The sequence below is a fragment of the Carica papaya genome, chromosome 9, assembly GCF_054855325.1.
Source record: "Carica papaya isolate Zhongbai chromosome 9, ASM5485532v1, whole genome shotgun sequence".
Lineage (NCBI taxonomy): Eukaryota > Viridiplantae > Streptophyta > Magnoliopsida > Brassicales > Caricaceae > Carica > Carica papaya.
This window is the reverse complement of record NC_142317.1, coordinates 34,566,080-34,582,624: the sequence shown is the minus strand read 5'-3', so window position 1 is coordinate 34,582,624 and position 16,545 is coordinate 34,566,080. Positions and strand designations below refer to the sequence as shown.

The 16,545-nt window shown below is 33.3% G+C and overlaps 2 protein-coding genes across 6 annotated transcripts; one reads left to right on the top strand and one right to left on the bottom strand.

Annotated features, from left to right (window-relative positions):
• Nucleotides 1-82: 82 nt before the first annotated feature.
• LOC110807593 (Transducin/WD40 repeat-like superfamily protein) lies at nt 83-11,119 on the top strand. Its single transcript, XM_022032763.2, has 12 exons — nt 83-356; nt 488-603; nt 1,293-1,322; nt 1,462-1,598; nt 3,843-4,022; nt 4,154-4,217; nt 4,323-4,430; nt 5,378-5,531; nt 8,491-8,580; nt 8,909-8,964; nt 9,314-9,371; nt 10,599-11,119. Exons 1-12 carry the CDS (start codon nt 275-277, stop codon nt 10,802-10,804), a joined length of 1,281 nt encoding a protein of 426 aa, XP_021888455.1. The 5' UTR covers nt 83-274; the 3' UTR covers nt 10,805-11,119.
• A 756-nt stretch (nt 11,120-11,875) lies between these two features.
• LOC110807594 (Cytochrome b561/ferric reductase transmembrane protein family) lies at nt 11,876-15,688 on the bottom strand. Of its 5 annotated transcripts, none has more exons than XM_088211731.1 (5): nt 15,177-15,688; nt 14,720-14,887; nt 13,423-13,571; nt 13,048-13,321; nt 11,882-12,470 (listed from the first exon to the last, which is right to left on the bottom strand). In XM_088211731.1, the coding sequence occupies exons 1-5, from the start codon at nt 15,312-15,314 to the stop codon at nt 11,940-11,942; spliced, it is 1,260 nt and encodes a 419-aa protein (XP_088067857.1). In that variant the 5' UTR covers nt 15,315-15,688; the 3' UTR covers nt 11,882-11,939. The 5 variants fall into 5 exon arrangements, with proteins under 5 accessions (XP_088067858.1, XP_088067859.1, XP_088067857.1 ...); XM_088211734.1 differs by having other exon boundaries at nt 12,281-12,397; nt 15,177-15,667; XM_088211732.1 differs by lacking the exon at nt 15,177-15,688 and having other exon boundaries at nt 11,876-12,470; nt 13,423-13,602; nt 14,720-14,860.
• Between the last annotated feature and the right edge of the window lie 857 nt (nt 15,689-16,545).

Here is a 16,545-nt window from a genome sequence, read left to right as displayed (position 1 = left end):
TTTATAATTTCTGTTTCAACATAAAAATTTGAAATAGTAATTAAAAAAAAGTATTTAATAAATTAAAATTAAATTGGTAATATTCCCTTCGACTGAAAATACGCACCCTAAATTGTCAACTCTCTTCTTCGTCTCTGTAAAACCTTACACGCACCAAAACCGCCGCTACCTCCCCTCTTGTCTCTGATCAGTCTAGGTCTCTCCTCACCGACGGACGGTAAGTGAGGTTTCTGGTTTCTAGCAGCAGTCGAGTGTTCCGGTTACGTAGCATTAGATGCCTCGAACGACTACAGTTGAGTGTTCTGGTTGCCCTCCGCTTCGAGCTCTAACCTTCGATTCTCTCGGTCTCATCAAAGGTGACTATTCGTTGATTTTCTCCATTGCGTCCGGAAAAATTAGTCAAATTGGCTGCTGCTTTTAACTTTATACTTCTATTTATTGCATTCTGTGCTTATTCTCCCGTTGTTCTTGGATAATGTGATGATAGTTGTTGAAGCTCGTGATAAGCAAGGAGAGGTTCCTAAGGTGGTTGATAGATGGGGTGATCCGGATTCCTCCAAATGTGTTCTTGCCGCTTCTTTTGATGACAGCAGATCAAACCCGGTACTTGTTTTTTTTTTTTTCTCATTTTTTAACAAAATGAGAACTTTTAAATTTTCTGTGCTTGTTCTCAATATGTTTTTATTGTAATTTGTGTTTGAAGTTAGTAATTTGCATTTGGGATGCTAGAAAGTATTGGCAGGTTGATTAATGCTGCACATTGGCAAGTTACTAGTGTTTGAAGTGGGTCATTGTTTCATGAAAAATTGGTGCCAATTAGTATTGTCTTAAGTGACTACCAGAAGAAAATGATGAACGTAGCTCCATATTCATGTTAACTGCTGCACTACTGCTTTTTTGTGTGTATTAAACTATATTGCAAATTGATGCCTTTTGATGCTATAGCATATGTTTCGTTCTTGGTCATGGTGATAAAGGAATCAGCTTGAAGATGCAATGCCCTCATGTATTGCCTTTATATGCTATATGATTCTTGGTCTGTTAGTTTCTCACGTGTTTTTCTAACTGCACTTTTGAATTATTTCAAGTTGAACATTTGTTAACATCACATGCAAAATTAAAAATGAAAAAGAATTATTCCTATGTGCTTAATATGTGGTGCTCGTAATCGTCAACTTGGTGTACACTTCACTCCCTTTTCTGTTAGCCTGTATTTAGTTTTGTCGCGTTACTGAGATCGCTTTCTTATTGAGATTCTAATTTTTTAATTCACATCCAACCTTCTGTTTCAGTTGTTGGCGGTTGCAAGAAGAAGTGGTGAGGTAAGTTACTTTATTTTGTTCTCATTCTTTTTTAGCTTAGAACATCAAGAACATTGAGCTTGATTTTTACTGTTCCTTAGTAGTTCTAGGAGTTGATGAGCCACTCTTTGATGTCTTATGTCCATAAATGTGCTTGCAGGTTGAGATTCTCAATCCTCTTAATGGAGATGTCCATGTGGCAATTTCTGCTGCCAGTAATCCTGATATTCGATCTAATGATGATGCTATTGTTGGCTTGCATCTGTTCAAAAGGCAACAGCTAGAGCAAGAACGAAGGTACTGAATTTTGTTTGTTCTTTGCTTCTTTTTCAATACTAAATTGGGACTCAACAAGATCCATATTGTTTTCCACCATACAGTTTGAATAAGGGTAGTTCTTTGTCCAACTTAAGACAACTTTGTAAGCTAAATGCTTGTAACCCAACTATGTTTCCAGATAAAGACATTTGAATAGAATTTTTCTTTCATTTGTAAATTTTCTTTGACTCTTAAAGTATGGTTTTTTGGTGCTGTTAGATGATAGGACGTAGTCAACTAAAGAATAATAGGATATTTCCCAAACTCTTGTCCTATACAGTCAATTTCTTGTGTAGTTATATGTTATTCTTAGTTTCTTATTCTTATTCAGAGATATCTCTATAAATATCATATCGTCTATTCTTCCTTCATCACAATCACAAGATCCAAACATGGTGACATGTTAGTTTATTCTAGTAGGGCATTGGAGCATTAGGTTTTAGGAACTAGCAGCTTTTTCCCATTTTGGACAGTAATAAGAAACTAGACTTTTTTAATGAAGAGAATTTGGATAGTAATAAGAAACTAGACCTTTTTTACTTTGGAAAGTATTAACTATAAACAAAGGCACCAAGAGGTGCCACCCATGTAGACAAGCTGGTATACAACTACGGATCAACCAAAGTACCTTAAAGGTTTACAAGATCTTCTCTATTATGAAAACCAAACACAAAAGGTCTGAAATTATCTTTTATCCTAGAAAAGTAAATACAATACTATAAAAAATTCTTCTATTTCTTTCTCTCCAGACCATCCAAAAAAAGACTGAGGGATGAGGGTAATGAACATCTTGTTCATGACTGCTCAAATATTGTACCAACCTAGTAAATCAAATGGCATGAAGCCAGTAAGTTTTCAATGAATGCCCATCAAACTAGTAACAGAATCGCATAACCTTCTCCTCCTTAGACACCATGGTTGAGGGATTCATTGTCACAAAGGTAAGAGGGGCAATGGTTTATGACATGGATGCCTCTTTTTCTAGTTATCCATGATGAAGATGTGACCCAGAGAAAATAGATGACAATATACGTATATATATTCTTTTTCTTCTTGTATTCATTGTAAATGGCTAGAAATTTCCTGGAGAAGTGGCTTGTGACCAGAACAAGGAGGTGAGATTTACTATGCTCTACAATCTATTGCTTTAATACCTTGCTAAAGGAATAGTGTGTGATGTTATAGAGATACCTGTCAATAGGAATAGGAAAACAAAGAATAAAATCTAACTCTACATGAAGTTGACCATATATTATATATCTATATTCTCTAATTGGACAAGCCGTCCCATAAAAGTTATTACAGACTGTAAACCTCTGCATGAGGGAGTGAGGACTAGTTACACAAAAGTCTAGAGCTTGTTGCTTGATGGGAATAAATGCTTGTTGCCTTACTTAAAGAAACAGCAAAGGTATTTTGGTAGTCTTTTATTAAAGTTGGTGAGACAGTTGGCTAGCACATAGGTCTCATAGCTTCGAGAAATGCTGAGGTTGAGAGTATGAGCCTCTCTCACCCATCATTGACGTTTAAAAATTATCTCAAGAAAAAAAAGTTGGTGAGACGGTTTGCAGTTGTTTTTCATGGAAGGTATACTGATGTTGTTGGTCGTAAATGGTACCTAGTTGTTCGTAACAAGGAAACACTTGTTTGCTTGCACTATTCTTAAAGCCTTTGTTGAATTCATTGCAAGTTGTTGGTCTAACTTGTTTGGGTGGACGGTTTTATGGAACTCATCTATCTTGTTAAATGCACTTATGAAATTCATCAAGCTGCAATTTTTTTTTTAAATTCAGTTTTAGTTTTTGTATTTACTTCAACTTCTCTATAACAAGCTTTATCTCAGGGGGGAGTGTTAGAGAATAGGAATATTTACTATATAGTCAATCCAAGTAATAAGTTATTTCCCAAAGTATTCCTATATAGCCAATACTCTATATGTTTAGGTTTTGTATTGTACACTATTCCTTCATCATTATAGCAAGAACAACACGTAATAATATTTCAGTTTATTCTTCTAGCAAGAACCATATAATGTTTTCCTCCTCCATAGTATAGTTTCTGCAATTAGTTCTTAAATTAGCTACCTATTTATGCTAATGTTCGTGAAATTTTCTTTACAGGGATGGTTGTTCCCTATATGATGTTTATTTAAGGTTAAAGATCTATTTTGCTTGTGTCAATTTTGTATGTAACACCAGTCTCCATTAAATTGATTGTTACCAGGACCTGCAACATATTTACATGTACAGCAAAAGGAAATGCAAGCTTGAGGTGCATTGATGTTGCTGATTTACATGCTGAGTCTTCATCTATTGGCTCTGTGAAAATGTGGAAAGTATGTAACACTGGCAACATCTTATGCTCAAAAGTAGATAGCACTGATAAGTTTGCGTTATTTGGAGGGTTAGTTCATTTATCTTATGTTAAATAAATCTTCAATACACTTTTAAAGGTTCTTCCTTGTTATTCTGTGGTGGCAAGTTATACTAATTTGCAGTTCAAGGACCTTATCAATGATTAATTTTTCAATTCAGGAAGAGTGTGGAAGTTAATGTCTGGGATCTTGAAAAATGTTCTAAGATATGGACCGCAAAACCTGTGAGTGCCTTTCGTCTTTCTAAAGAATTTTTGTTTGTCATGAGAGAATACATATGGATGTTGTTCCTTCCTGTTTGATCTAATGGTTGTTTTTGGTCCTTGCAGACTGCCAAGAACAACCTTGGTATTTTTACTCCTACTTGGTTTACGTCTGCAACATTCCTGAGTAAAGATGATCACCGTAAGTTTGTTGCTGGTACCAACAGCCATCAGGTACTGTTTAGCTGAAGACTTGTCTTGTGCTAGAATAACCATTACATTTGCAATGAGTATTAGGATGAACAAATCTGGGTGGCTTTAAGTAGCTATAGCTGACCCTCCATTAACGTGTACTGTTCTAAAGATGGTCCCTATATTTTGTTCATGTGAAACATTTGGAGGTTACTATAAACTCTCTTTAGTGTTACTTCAGAAATGTGATTATTTGAACTTCTAGAATTGAGAGTTGTATTCTTTAAGCCATACAGAAATTATCTTCTTTCAACTGAGGATATAAGAAAGTTAGACTAATGTACATCTCTAATTTATATTTTCATTAACTAGTGTCCAATATATGCAGCACTATGTAGTTAAAATACTCGATCTAATTCAGATTAAAGTAAAAGTGAGAAAAAAAGATCTTAACATGATTCAGCGATGTTCTAACACCCACAGACTTGCCTGAAAAATTTTCACCACGAAGAACTTAATCATATAACTGGGGTTTTTCTTTTTATATAGTGGATTAAGAAGAGAACCCCGGAATTCCAAGGGCATCGATAATAAAAAGCATCCTAGGGTCAAAGATGTTCTCTGAAATCTACATATGAGCAATTACTCAATGCTTATCAGTTTCTGACTGGTTGGATGTTGACTTTCTTTTGTGGTTGTTGCATCATGTTTTCTTTTTGTCTGGAGAAGTGCTATTGCATCTGTTGTTACTTCATAAGAGTGCAGTTTAGAGAAGTTTGTGCAAAAGGCCTTTTATTCTCCTGAAATTGTATGTAAGTTACTTGTCTGAGAGGAAGTTTAGAAAATGGTTTATTAATAGCTAATCATTTGAAATAATGACACATGAAAACTCAGAAGGTTCTTTGAAAACAAAAGTGCTAATGGTTAATCTTAACTTTTCCTCATTGTAGTTTTTCTCACATCTTGACCTGCACTAATGGCTATGGCAGGTTCGTGTTTATGACATTTCTGCTCAGCGAAGACCTGTTATATCATTTGATTTTCGGGAGACGACTATTAAAGCAATTGCTGAAGATCTAGATGGCTATACGATATATGTGGGAAATGGGTCTGGAGACCTTGCTTCTTTTGACACCCGCACAGGTATATGGAGTTAATAGCATTTCTGCATGTTCAATACATAAATATCGATGTGGCCTTGTGATGTAGCACAATGAAAGAAGGTTCTGAAAGAACGAAAAAGAAAAAAAGAAAAAACCAGAATTACAGGAATTGCGAACAACTATAACTGTAGGAACAGCCAAATCACAGTTTTGTTAGGAATCATTTTATTGAGAGAAAATCAACAGATTTTATTCATAAGCAGTCTGATAAATAATGATGAATCACCCGTGTATTTATAGTATGTCTACATTACCTCAGATGACTGGTATGCTTAAATAGGAAAAATATAATATAAAAGGTTTTCCAATTAATTAAGAGATAAATCCCAGAACTAATAACAAACCTATTTTAGTAGTCCTCAATAAGCTAAATTCTTTTAGTAATACATAAAGATCATAATTACATAAATATCTTATACCATTTAGTCTACAATGTTTGTATTCTGCATTACCTTGCTCCATATAGGCGAAGCTCAGCCAAATAGTCAAGTGGTTGAGCATGTCAGAAGTAGCATAATGAGGACAGAGTTACAGTAGTTTAATTGAGTAGCATTGGGATTTTATTTATGGACTCCATTGTCTTAAGTTTCCTATTAGGATTCTAGTAATATTTATATTAGACTTAAGTTAACGAATACTTGTAATGCTTTCAAGGTTAAGAGGAGTTTAATTTGCTTTTGCTTTGTGATTGTGTTGTGCAATCAGTCTTTAGATGTGATGTGTAATGAATCTTCTTCTTACCTGTAATATCTAAGAAACGGTAATGTGATGTTATCCAGGTCTCTAGGTTTTTCTCCTAATTTCTTAGTAGATAGAAATTATTCTGTCAGTAATTGGTGTTGAAGCCAAAAGTTTGTTGAGTTGGTTTCAAATTCCCAAATCCAAAGACCCTACATCCAATGTCAAACGTCTGGAAAAAAGGAAAAGAATTGCAAAACCATAGAGCATTTAGGTGTTCGACAATCCCCGGTTGGTGACTTAATCTGCCACCATCATTGGCCTTGAAAAATCTCTTCAGTTCATCCATTGATCCTTAGCTGCCAAAGCTGCTGGGAAACACACCACTTGCAGCTAAAAGCTCCATATACTTGCTGCTTCATCAGATATTCACAATTTGCAAGTGCTGTCCTCTATGTCTTCAGTCAAAGCCTTGAATCTCTTTGATGATCAGAGAGTTTGGATGTCATGCGCGAACAACCTCTGAATGGTCCTGTCTCAGATTTTTCACTTTTGACTAGTGCAACCTGTTCGGTCATTCATAGCAGCTTTTCATTTGTTCAATTTCCTAGTACTTTTATGCATTCGTTTTATTTTGCTGCACGTCTTATTATTCATGTGCTCTACATGCTTTAAACAATGTTGACTAACATTTAGTTAAACATAAAGGTTGACTCTCTTCAGCATGGTCATGGAGAGACCAAGAATTCTTTGGCTTCCTTGACAACTAATGTAGAGGTTCTTAAAAACTCAATAAATGCATTAAAAGAAGCAATTGAGACTACATTAGAAGAATGAGTACAAGGTGCTTAAGCTGCTACAAAATCTACAAGTCGTGCAAGTAATTGCTCAAAATGGTTGATGATGATTAGCATCGTACTACTATATTTAAAATATTTGTTATTTGTGGAAATAAATATAAAAAGCTTGTTATCAGGGGAGTAAGTTACATGAAACTGGTTTCAGGAGAGCTTTTCAATCTTCGCTTACAAACACATTCATATTTAAAGTAGTATAGATAGAGAATGCAACAATCAACAGTAAATTAATAAGGTTTTATTTCTTTTCAATGCGGTGCATATCGAGATTCTGTCCTGCGTGATGTTTTACCTACGAGTTTCCTATATTCTCCTTTATTGCCTTTGGCTTTATGATGAGATGTGACATTAGAACTTCAAAGACGACATCAATTCATTTTCGTTTTGAAAAAGAGAGGGTGATTTTGATGGTTTGGTTTGAAAAGGGGAACATAAGAGGAGACATGGTGGTGTGTTTGTGTGGGGCTGAAGAAAGGGATGATTCAGATTAGAGTAAGGATAAAATGGGAAAGGGTTTACTAGTTTTTGTGAAGTAGAGAGAATTAATTAGGTTAATCTTGTCAATTTAGTTTTGATTGCTATGCTGACAATCATTGATTTAACAGTCTCTTCACATATGTTAGTATCAAAAGGTAGTTGTCTAATTGTATAAAATAGAACAGTATTTTGTAGCTATAATCAATTTTTTTTTAAAGAAAAGTATGGAAGATGTATTGATGACATTGAAGTTAAGACAGGTGTCTGGTGTTTCGGGGATCAAATGCCATTGAAGACACCATTGATCGGGATAGCCACGTAATTGGATTTTGCGTCGGAGCCATTATAATCAAATTGAAAGGCATTTATATAATTTATTTAATTTAGTATCTCAAAGGAGCTGTTAAAACCTTGGTTGGATTAAACTTGGCTTCAAATTTTTCTCGTGCAACTTGGGAATATTTTGCTTAGTTTGAGGTGGTCAATTTCAGTTTCGAAAATACGTTGTGCTTTGATCTATATCTGGTCTATGTCCTGGGACTACTTAATTGAAGAAAAGATTTCATTCAACATAGGATAGAAATCCTCTCTCTGTCCTAGCTATATCTTATTAGTAGGTTATACCCCTACTGTTAGGAATCTTTTTGCTCGAGTGTCATTCAAGAAGGTTCTTGGGTTAAGTAACTTTTCCTTGTGCCGAACATGTCACTCAATGGGACTCTTCTATGATAGTGAAATTCACTTTTCTCTGTCGGTATCTCAACAGTACAATTGGTGGGTATAGCAATTATTTATCCTATGGATGTTTTTATGGGCTTATAGCTATAGATTTTGGTAATTTATGTTTGACTTGAGGCTGTTGATTTCTTCTCATTCATCTTTTTTTTTAATGTTTTTTAATTCCAATTGTCTGAAACTGTTTTGTAGGGAAATTGTTGGGATGTTTTTTGGGTAAGTGCTCAGGAAGCATCAGATCAATAGTTAGGCACTCAGAACATCCAGTAATAGCATCATGTGGTACGTAATATGGTTCTTATATCAATCTTTCTTTTCCCCCTTTTTGGTGCATAGACATCAGATAATTGGACTCAATTTTTGGAATACATTCATGCTTACTTACAAAGCTTCTACAAGGATAAGCTTTTACTTTATTATAAAGAAATCTAAGTATATTATTCTCTAACATTTGTTTATCTATTGAAATTGCCTCGCCTTCATTCATAAATTATTAGTTGTACACATACTTGGGAAAAGCATCTCTGCTTATGAGTTCAGGAAACATTGTTCATGATCTCTTATAAAAACTCTTTGCTTTCCACTAATAGGGAACTTGACTTGTTTTTAGGTTTGGACAGCTATTTGCGCTTTTGGGATATAAATTCAAGGCAGCTTCTTTCTGCGGTATTATTATTATTAGTTTTTGATGAAATCATTAATTTTAAGTTTTGTCTTATGGTTGCATTTACAAGCTTTCCTTATCGGTAGGGAAGAACCTATTATTCACAATTCCATAATAACGAAAATCAACTTTGCTTTTAGGAATCATAGATACACTATCAAAAAGTAATGAAAAAACTAATGCCAAACAATGGCCCTGGTTAACTGTGAAGAATTTGTTTTTGGTGCTCTGGATTCTTGCTCCAGAATTGGAATTTTTGAGTTAGCCTTGCACTTATGATTTTACTCTGCTTGCAAATTGATAACAGTATATAAATGACTGAACTGCTTAGGATTACATTGTTGCATGCAGGTTTTCTTGAAGCAGCATCTTAATGCTGTTGTTCTTTGTTCCAGCTTTGGAGTTGAAGGTTAGTCTTATAGGTTCCTGTCTTTTTGATAGCTTATATGTTAGCAGCATCTTAACACTGTAGTTTTTGTTCCAGCTTTAGAGTTGAAGAGTAGTTTTATAAATTGCTGTCTTTTTATGGCTCTTTTGTTCCTGTCTATCATGCTTCTGCATAGCAGTTTCAATATTATTGCAATACTAGCATTGAATCAATCTTGTTCTTTGTGTTTGCATGTTTGTCCATTTGAGAGTAGGTAGCTCTTTTTACGGTGATTATTCAATCTGTGGCATGTTTGGTACATTATATAGCCTAGGAATATGTATGAAATCTAATAGTTATTACTTGTTATAGGACTGATGCGTACATTGTTTTGTTGGAAGAACATAATTGGTTGAGAATTATAAATACAAATAAAGTTTTCTATGGATGAGGGTTATAAATTTAGATTACCACCAAGGAAGGAAGGAATTAATCCTTTTATCTCTAGTCCTCTACAATTTACTACAATTTTTTTATAATTAACAATGTATTAGAGTTTTGTTTAAACTTTTAACACGTAGCACTAAATATAGTAGTGAAGCTGAATGAGTTTTTATTAAACACTATAACATTTTATTTAAAAAAATGTTATTATTAAACATTATAATAATTGCAATTCTATCTTAAAATTTTTCTATTCTTGTTGAAAAGCCATTCCGTTCCATCTCTATTTTGTTCAGTGAACTAACATACCGTCTATTGCAATTAGTTTCACGGTGACATTGATGGATGTTGAACTTTTTTTCTTGTGGTTCGAATAAATTAGTTAACGATTTTATATTTACTGTTCGTAGGGACCTTATGTTTTAATTTTTTGACACAATTATTTACATGGTCTTTATATATAATACCATTTTTTTAATTTAAATCTAGTGATTAATTGTAATGCCAATACTAATAAAACTGAATCTTGCTGCACTGGCCAGTTGTGCTCTCTGCTTCCAGTATAGTTTTGTCCCTGTTGGTAAACTTTTATGTTGGTGTTGGTGTTGGTGTTAGAAAAATGTGTTGAAGCAAATTTTGGAACATAATAAATAAGGCGGTAGTGAAGGACTCCCACTTGTTTGATCCATGTGTATATATTAATCCGTTTATACATGCGATTTTAGTCCTTTTACTTGCTTGATTGATATGCATACATTAGTTCCTTTTGTGATTTTAATCAATTTTAGATATACTAATTCTGCAAGATGATTCATGTGCCAACAGAACTTGCACAGCCCACAGAAAATTCATTGTTAAGCACTGCCGATATCCAAATTGAAGATCAAATAGAAACATTGGCTGTCAGAAGAAAGAAATTTAGAGAAGAAGAAGGATGCAAAAAGAAACCTCGCAAGAATAATGTAGAAGCCAAGAATCAAAAGTCAAAGAAAAGAAGCAAAAAGGTAAAAGCTGAGATTTGTGACGATTAACTGTGATCAATCTGAGTGTGATGGAAATGACCATGTGAAGGATACACCCAAATGACCCGAGCATGTGGTACAACCTGCAGTTGCTTTACTTGCTACACAGAATTTTGAAAGACTCGTAGGAGACTACTCAATTTTGGTTATGTGCTTTTGTAGTAAGTTAACAGAGAGACCAATATAGAAGCAAAAGTTAAAGGGTTGAGTTACTCAATTTAAATGTATCACTACCAGTTTGTCTTTATTTTTCTTGTTGTGGGACTATAATAGTGTATTACAAATGCTCTCTGGTTGAAATGCAAGTTAGAGCAGTCTTGAGGATCGGATCTTCGTAGAAAAATTTAAAGTGTTTGTTAAAAAATCTTGCACTTCATGTAGTATAGTGTTCAATTGTACACTGGAAGTATTATTTGCTCAACGAAAAGCCACAGTTTTAAGGTAAGTGAAGTGTGTTGGCTAAATAGGTAAAAAGTGTAAATGAAGTTAGATATGGTTTGTCATATTCTCTCACATTCTTTGTTCAAAACTAAGAAATGGTGGTAGAGCAAATACACTCTTAGAGGGAGCGAAAAAGAGAGGAGAATATATGCTGCAAAACCTCCCCAAAAAAACACCATTCACCAAGCAAAGTAACCATGCGAAGAAGCAAATGCAAGACCGCATAGAAGCAAGCGTAAGTTTAGCCTTCTTAGAACCTCTAATAGAATATGTTCGTTGTTCATTAATTTCTATTGATAAAAGTACTCACGATATTAAACGCATGATAGGATATTTTTTATTAATATATAATTTATAGAGAAATAAAATTCTTAAAATCCTAAAAATCGACTAGTTTGTATTGTTTAAAGTTTAAACTATATGATATGAAGTGAAAGTGAGAAATTCGGATTTGTAGTGCTTCCTAATCAAGTATAAATTAAACAAAAGTATAAGGTTCTAAAAGTGGTATTATTGACATTTACTCTACTCAATGGTTATAATATAGTAATAATATCTCGTAAACTAACTAAGTATAATCAATACGAGTGACTATTACAATAATATAATTCAATATTTATATTTTGATGATATATATCAAATTAATCTTTTTAATTTATGAGTATTACATCTCTCTTTTTCAGATAAACTTTATTCTTAAAACTTACCATGCTAAAAAAAACAAATAAGGATATCTTTTGTGTATTTCCTCCTTATGCTCCCAAGTTGCTTCGGCAGGTGAATGTTTTTCCCAACGAACCTTCACAGAAGGAATAGTTCGTGTTCTCAACACTTGTTCCTTCGAATCTAGAATTTCTGCAGGATATTCTTCATACGACATATTTGGTTTGAGGTCTATACACTTGTAGTTAACTACAAGCTCAGAATTTGGAACATGTTTACGGAGCATCGAAACATGAAAAACATTATGCACCTTAGGTATAGAAGATGGTAAAGAAACCTTACATGTCATGTCATTTACACATTCAGAAATCTCAAAAGGACCAATGTATCTTGAACTCAACCTTTTACGATTACCACATCCCATCATTCTCTTTAAAGGAGATACTCGTAGGTAGACACAGTCCCCAACTTGGAAATGCAGAGATTGCCTCTTCATGTCTGTATTATTCATTTGTCTACTATGAGCAATAGGAAGACACTCCATAATGATTTGACTTTTTTCCATTATTTCCTGAACCATAACAATGATTATAATTTTCAATTATTAATCATATTCTTAGAGAGATATATTAGGTCATTTTAGTTCTTCATATTGTTTAGTTAATTGCTTTGAAAGATTTCTTTCAAACTCCCTACATTTACTATTGTGTATGTTTATACATAGGCCCAACTACAATGGCAGAAAGTAAAATAGAATCTAAACATGTAGTTAGCATCTTTTACAACAACAACCACTATATATATATATATATATATACATATGTTGACAGTAGGTACACATCACTCCCAAAATCCTTTCACAAGGAAAAAATATGGTCCAAGATGAATTAGTACTCATAGCCCACTGTTTGACACTTCACTACCAGTTTGCATATCAAAAAGTGGAATATGAATATTGTGGATTGATGGTGTGTGTGTGTGTATATATATATATATAAGATAAATAATAAATAAACTATTACGAGTTCTATAGGTATAGGAAAATATGAATGGTTAAATGAAAAATATAGATGAGTAGTTATATATTATAGCTAGTCAAACAAATTCTGAAGTGCATTGTGCTTGGCACAAGGCAAAGGCAATAGCACCTTTTGAGTATGAAGATCAGGTGGTGGCTGAGGATCAGCAATGACTGGATTTGTAGCTTGCTTTAATGTGTATTCCCATTTGTCTTGGAAGAGATAAATGAAAGCAATAACACACACCTGGCTTGTGAAAAGTATTGTCCAAACCAATGTGCTTCTTCCTGTTTTTTCCTTGTAGGCTTCTAAACCTGTATAGATGTTTATAATACCCACCACACATATTGTTGTCCCAAGAATCCAATGTATAAAGAACCATGTTGCTCTTCTTTTGTCTCCTCTACATACATAAACACACACATCACATATGTACATATAAAAGTAGGAATTAAATGAGAAAAAGTTATGTACATGAATATTCTTGTATATACATGTACATACCTAGGAGGCCTGAGAAATCCAATTATGCCTTGCACCCACATGCCTCCATAAAGAGCTAGACCTAGTCTTTGGTGATTGTTGTTGAATGAATTTTCAAAATTTTTGATAGACATCACTGCTCCAACTGTTGCAACAAGTACTGAAAGTGTCTGCTTTCACATAAATATAGACAATTATTTCCTGAAATAAAACAAAAATTTTACCTAATAATATTGGTGGAGTTTGTGTATATTAACTTGATTGTAAAAATTATACGAGTTTTATACCAAAAGGACACTCCCGTTTTAAAATCTCAAGACTGAGCACCACTAGCACAACAACCTTTTAAACCAAATAACCAGCTTTTATAAGTAGAACTTAACAATCACATATGTTTCTAATATAAAATTAAAATATCATAATTTTCGTCACTTAATCCTTGATGTTCTCACAAGGCCAGACACAAAGATCACACCATTCCAGAGTCACCGAACTGGCACATGATCCGATACTATCTGTAATACTCCGAATCCAAGCACCACTAATCTAATTGGGAAGTAGTACGTGACTTTAGTGCTTATATGAATCTCAATGGTTACATTTTTTCGAGTAGAGATTGGGATATCACACCCATATTATATCTTAGTGTAAGAAAGCATTATTTCATCTATTAAAACTAGTACATCGCATACGGTAATTGTATAATAATCATGTTTATTTTGCTCAAAAGTAAACTTAATTAACTACCTAGGTTGCTTGCTAATTACAGAACATGCAGATAACAGAATGATGATGGCATTCTGCAAACTAAATCAACTTCATATTTTAACACTTACTAATCATAAACACATGGAGAGAAATTGCTGGTGTATCATAATTATCTGATAGACAACTTATATATATGTATATAATATTATTAAGTATCAGTATTCTTCTTCTTCATGTTGAAGAAATAATGATAAACATGGTCAAGTATTTGGTGGTGGAATTGATAATTCTGATCTAACTGGACTCTACAAAATAAAACAAACAAAAATAAAGGGACAAAATTATTAAAGTAAAAGTGGGATATAATGATGAGTTTAACCAACATCAACATTTGTATGATCATCCATATGATCTTGTGACTTCAAACAAGTATTTTGTGGGTTTATTGTATATGTAAAATAAATATTGTTTAACTCTTACTGGTTCTTCATATATTATGAATACTGGTGAAAACTGAAGGGTGTGGAAGATGCAGAAGTATGTACGTATATATGTATGTTTGCGTGTGTATATATATATATATATGCATATACCTGGAAGATGGATATACCTGAAAGATTCCATGGAGATAGAAAAGAAGTTTGAGCCTTGTCCCAGTCTCCTGTGTATTATTGGGTAAAATTCTAATAGTAAGTATGCCCATTGGCATTAAGAAACCCATTGAGAGCCACATGAGAATCCCATGGAGTGCCACTTTTGAGGTCATTTGGGGACTCAACTGTCACACACACACATAGTAACTATATATATCAAATGTCAAAGCAGTTAAAATTAATGCTGAAAAAAAGAAGAAAGAAAAACTTCTAATTATATTCTTTACCTAATACTGTAAATAAGAATCAAAAGGAAAAACAAGAGAAAAGGCATAATATTGAAACACAACATATAAGTATATAGATATATGTATATGCACAGAGATGAGATATAGTGAAACTGGATGGTGAAGAGTGGAAAATTAGCAAAGTGTAAATATGCATGGTTGAAGAAAACAACGAAGCTTGGTTTACCTTGTGAACATATTGATCATTGGTACTTAACTCCGTAAGGTCTTGATGGGAAGAGCAAGTCACAGGTGGTAGAAGCCAAATGTAATGTACAAGGATACACACTGATGCTAACAAACAGTTAAATCTAAAACCTTGCATCCTTCAATCACCAACCAACAGGTATATATGGATATAATATATATATACACACACACACAAAGAGATACAAAAACACCTCTCTCTCTCTCTCTCTCTCTCTCTCTCTCTCTCTCTCTCACACACACACACACACACACACAAGATCTAAGCTTGATTTTGATGGATTCCTTATGAAGACAAAAGGAGACCAATTATCAGATTACTAAAGCAGGAATGTATCTTGTGTTTATATATATATATGTATATAATTCGATCACTAAAATGCTACAATATACATGTATATATCTTGGTAGTTGCAGAGATGAGAATTGCAGCTTCTTTTTGCATAAAGAAGCCACCCTGCTATCATTATAGGAAAAAAATATAGTAAAGAAAGGGACTTGATACAAAGTGTTATATACTAACCATCTTTAATGGATTAATCTGTGTTGGTTAAATAGTTTCAATTATATGGTGGTTGTAGAAAGCAAGTTTTATTACAAAAAGGAGAAATGACATTATTACAATAGTGGAGGTAATTATGATGATGAATAGTAATTCCGCATATTTTCAAATGTGGAGCTGAGTAGAGTGCGAATTTGGGATGCCCCAAAAAAAAAAGAGCTAGGGTCAAACTTTTAATGGATGAGAACTCCATCATGAGGTCGGTCTAATGTGTGTGTGTGTGTGTGTGTATGTATATATATATCCATGCATCTACTTTATCTTTAGTGTGATTTCTTTTACAACTTTATATATGCTTTACCATTAAACAAAGAATTAAAAATAAAAATTTTACTCTAAACGAGAACGTAGATAAATGTTAAGTCCAAATTCTTTAATTTAATTATTATAATAATATATGTTACATTAAGAGAGAGCAAAAAACTAGCGGAACTAAATAAATTTATTCAAATCGAATCGGTCAAGAAGATTAATTTAGTTGAACAGGTAACAAAAGAACCAATTTTTTAAATAATTTGATTCTTCAATGTCAAGTATAAACTCTTATTTTTTTACTTAAAAATTATGAGTTCAAATTTTAATTAAGATGTAAAACTTACTATTTTGTGAGTATATTCTAAGTTAGCTCGTTTATTAATGAGATTACCGTGATACTAAGTTAAGCTAAATCTAAACATTTTACACCAGTTAAGTATTTTTAATGGTAGAAATCACAAAAAGGTTAAAATAATCTTTCATTCATTTCTTTTTTTCTTTTTTCTTCCTTATTTGTTGTCTTCTTCTTCTT

Coding starts and splice junctions, on each gene's coding strand:
- LOC110807594 (XM_088211731.1), bottom strand. CDS start 15,314: ATGCAAGGTTTTAGATTTAACTGTTTGTTAGCATCAGTGTGTATCCTT. Junction 14,888..15,176: donor ATGATCAATATGTTCACAAG/GTAAACCAAGCT, acceptor TGTGTGTGACAG/TTGAGTCCCCAAATGACCTC. Junction 13,572..14,719: donor ATCTCCATGGAATCTTTCAG/GTATATCCATCT, acceptor ATGTGAAAGCAG/ACACTTTCAGTACTTGTTGC.
- LOC110807593 (XM_022032763.2), top strand. CDS start 275: ATGCCTCGAACGACTACAGTTGAGTGTTCTGGTTGCCCTCCGCTTCGA. Junction 604..1,292: donor ATGACAGCAGATCAAACCCG/GTACTTGTTTTT, acceptor CTTCTGTTTCAG/TTGTTGGCGGTTGCAAGAAG. Junction 4,023..4,153: donor AAGTTTGCGTTATTTGGAGG/GTTAGTTCATTT, acceptor TTTTCAATTCAG/GAAGAGTGTGGAAGTTAATG.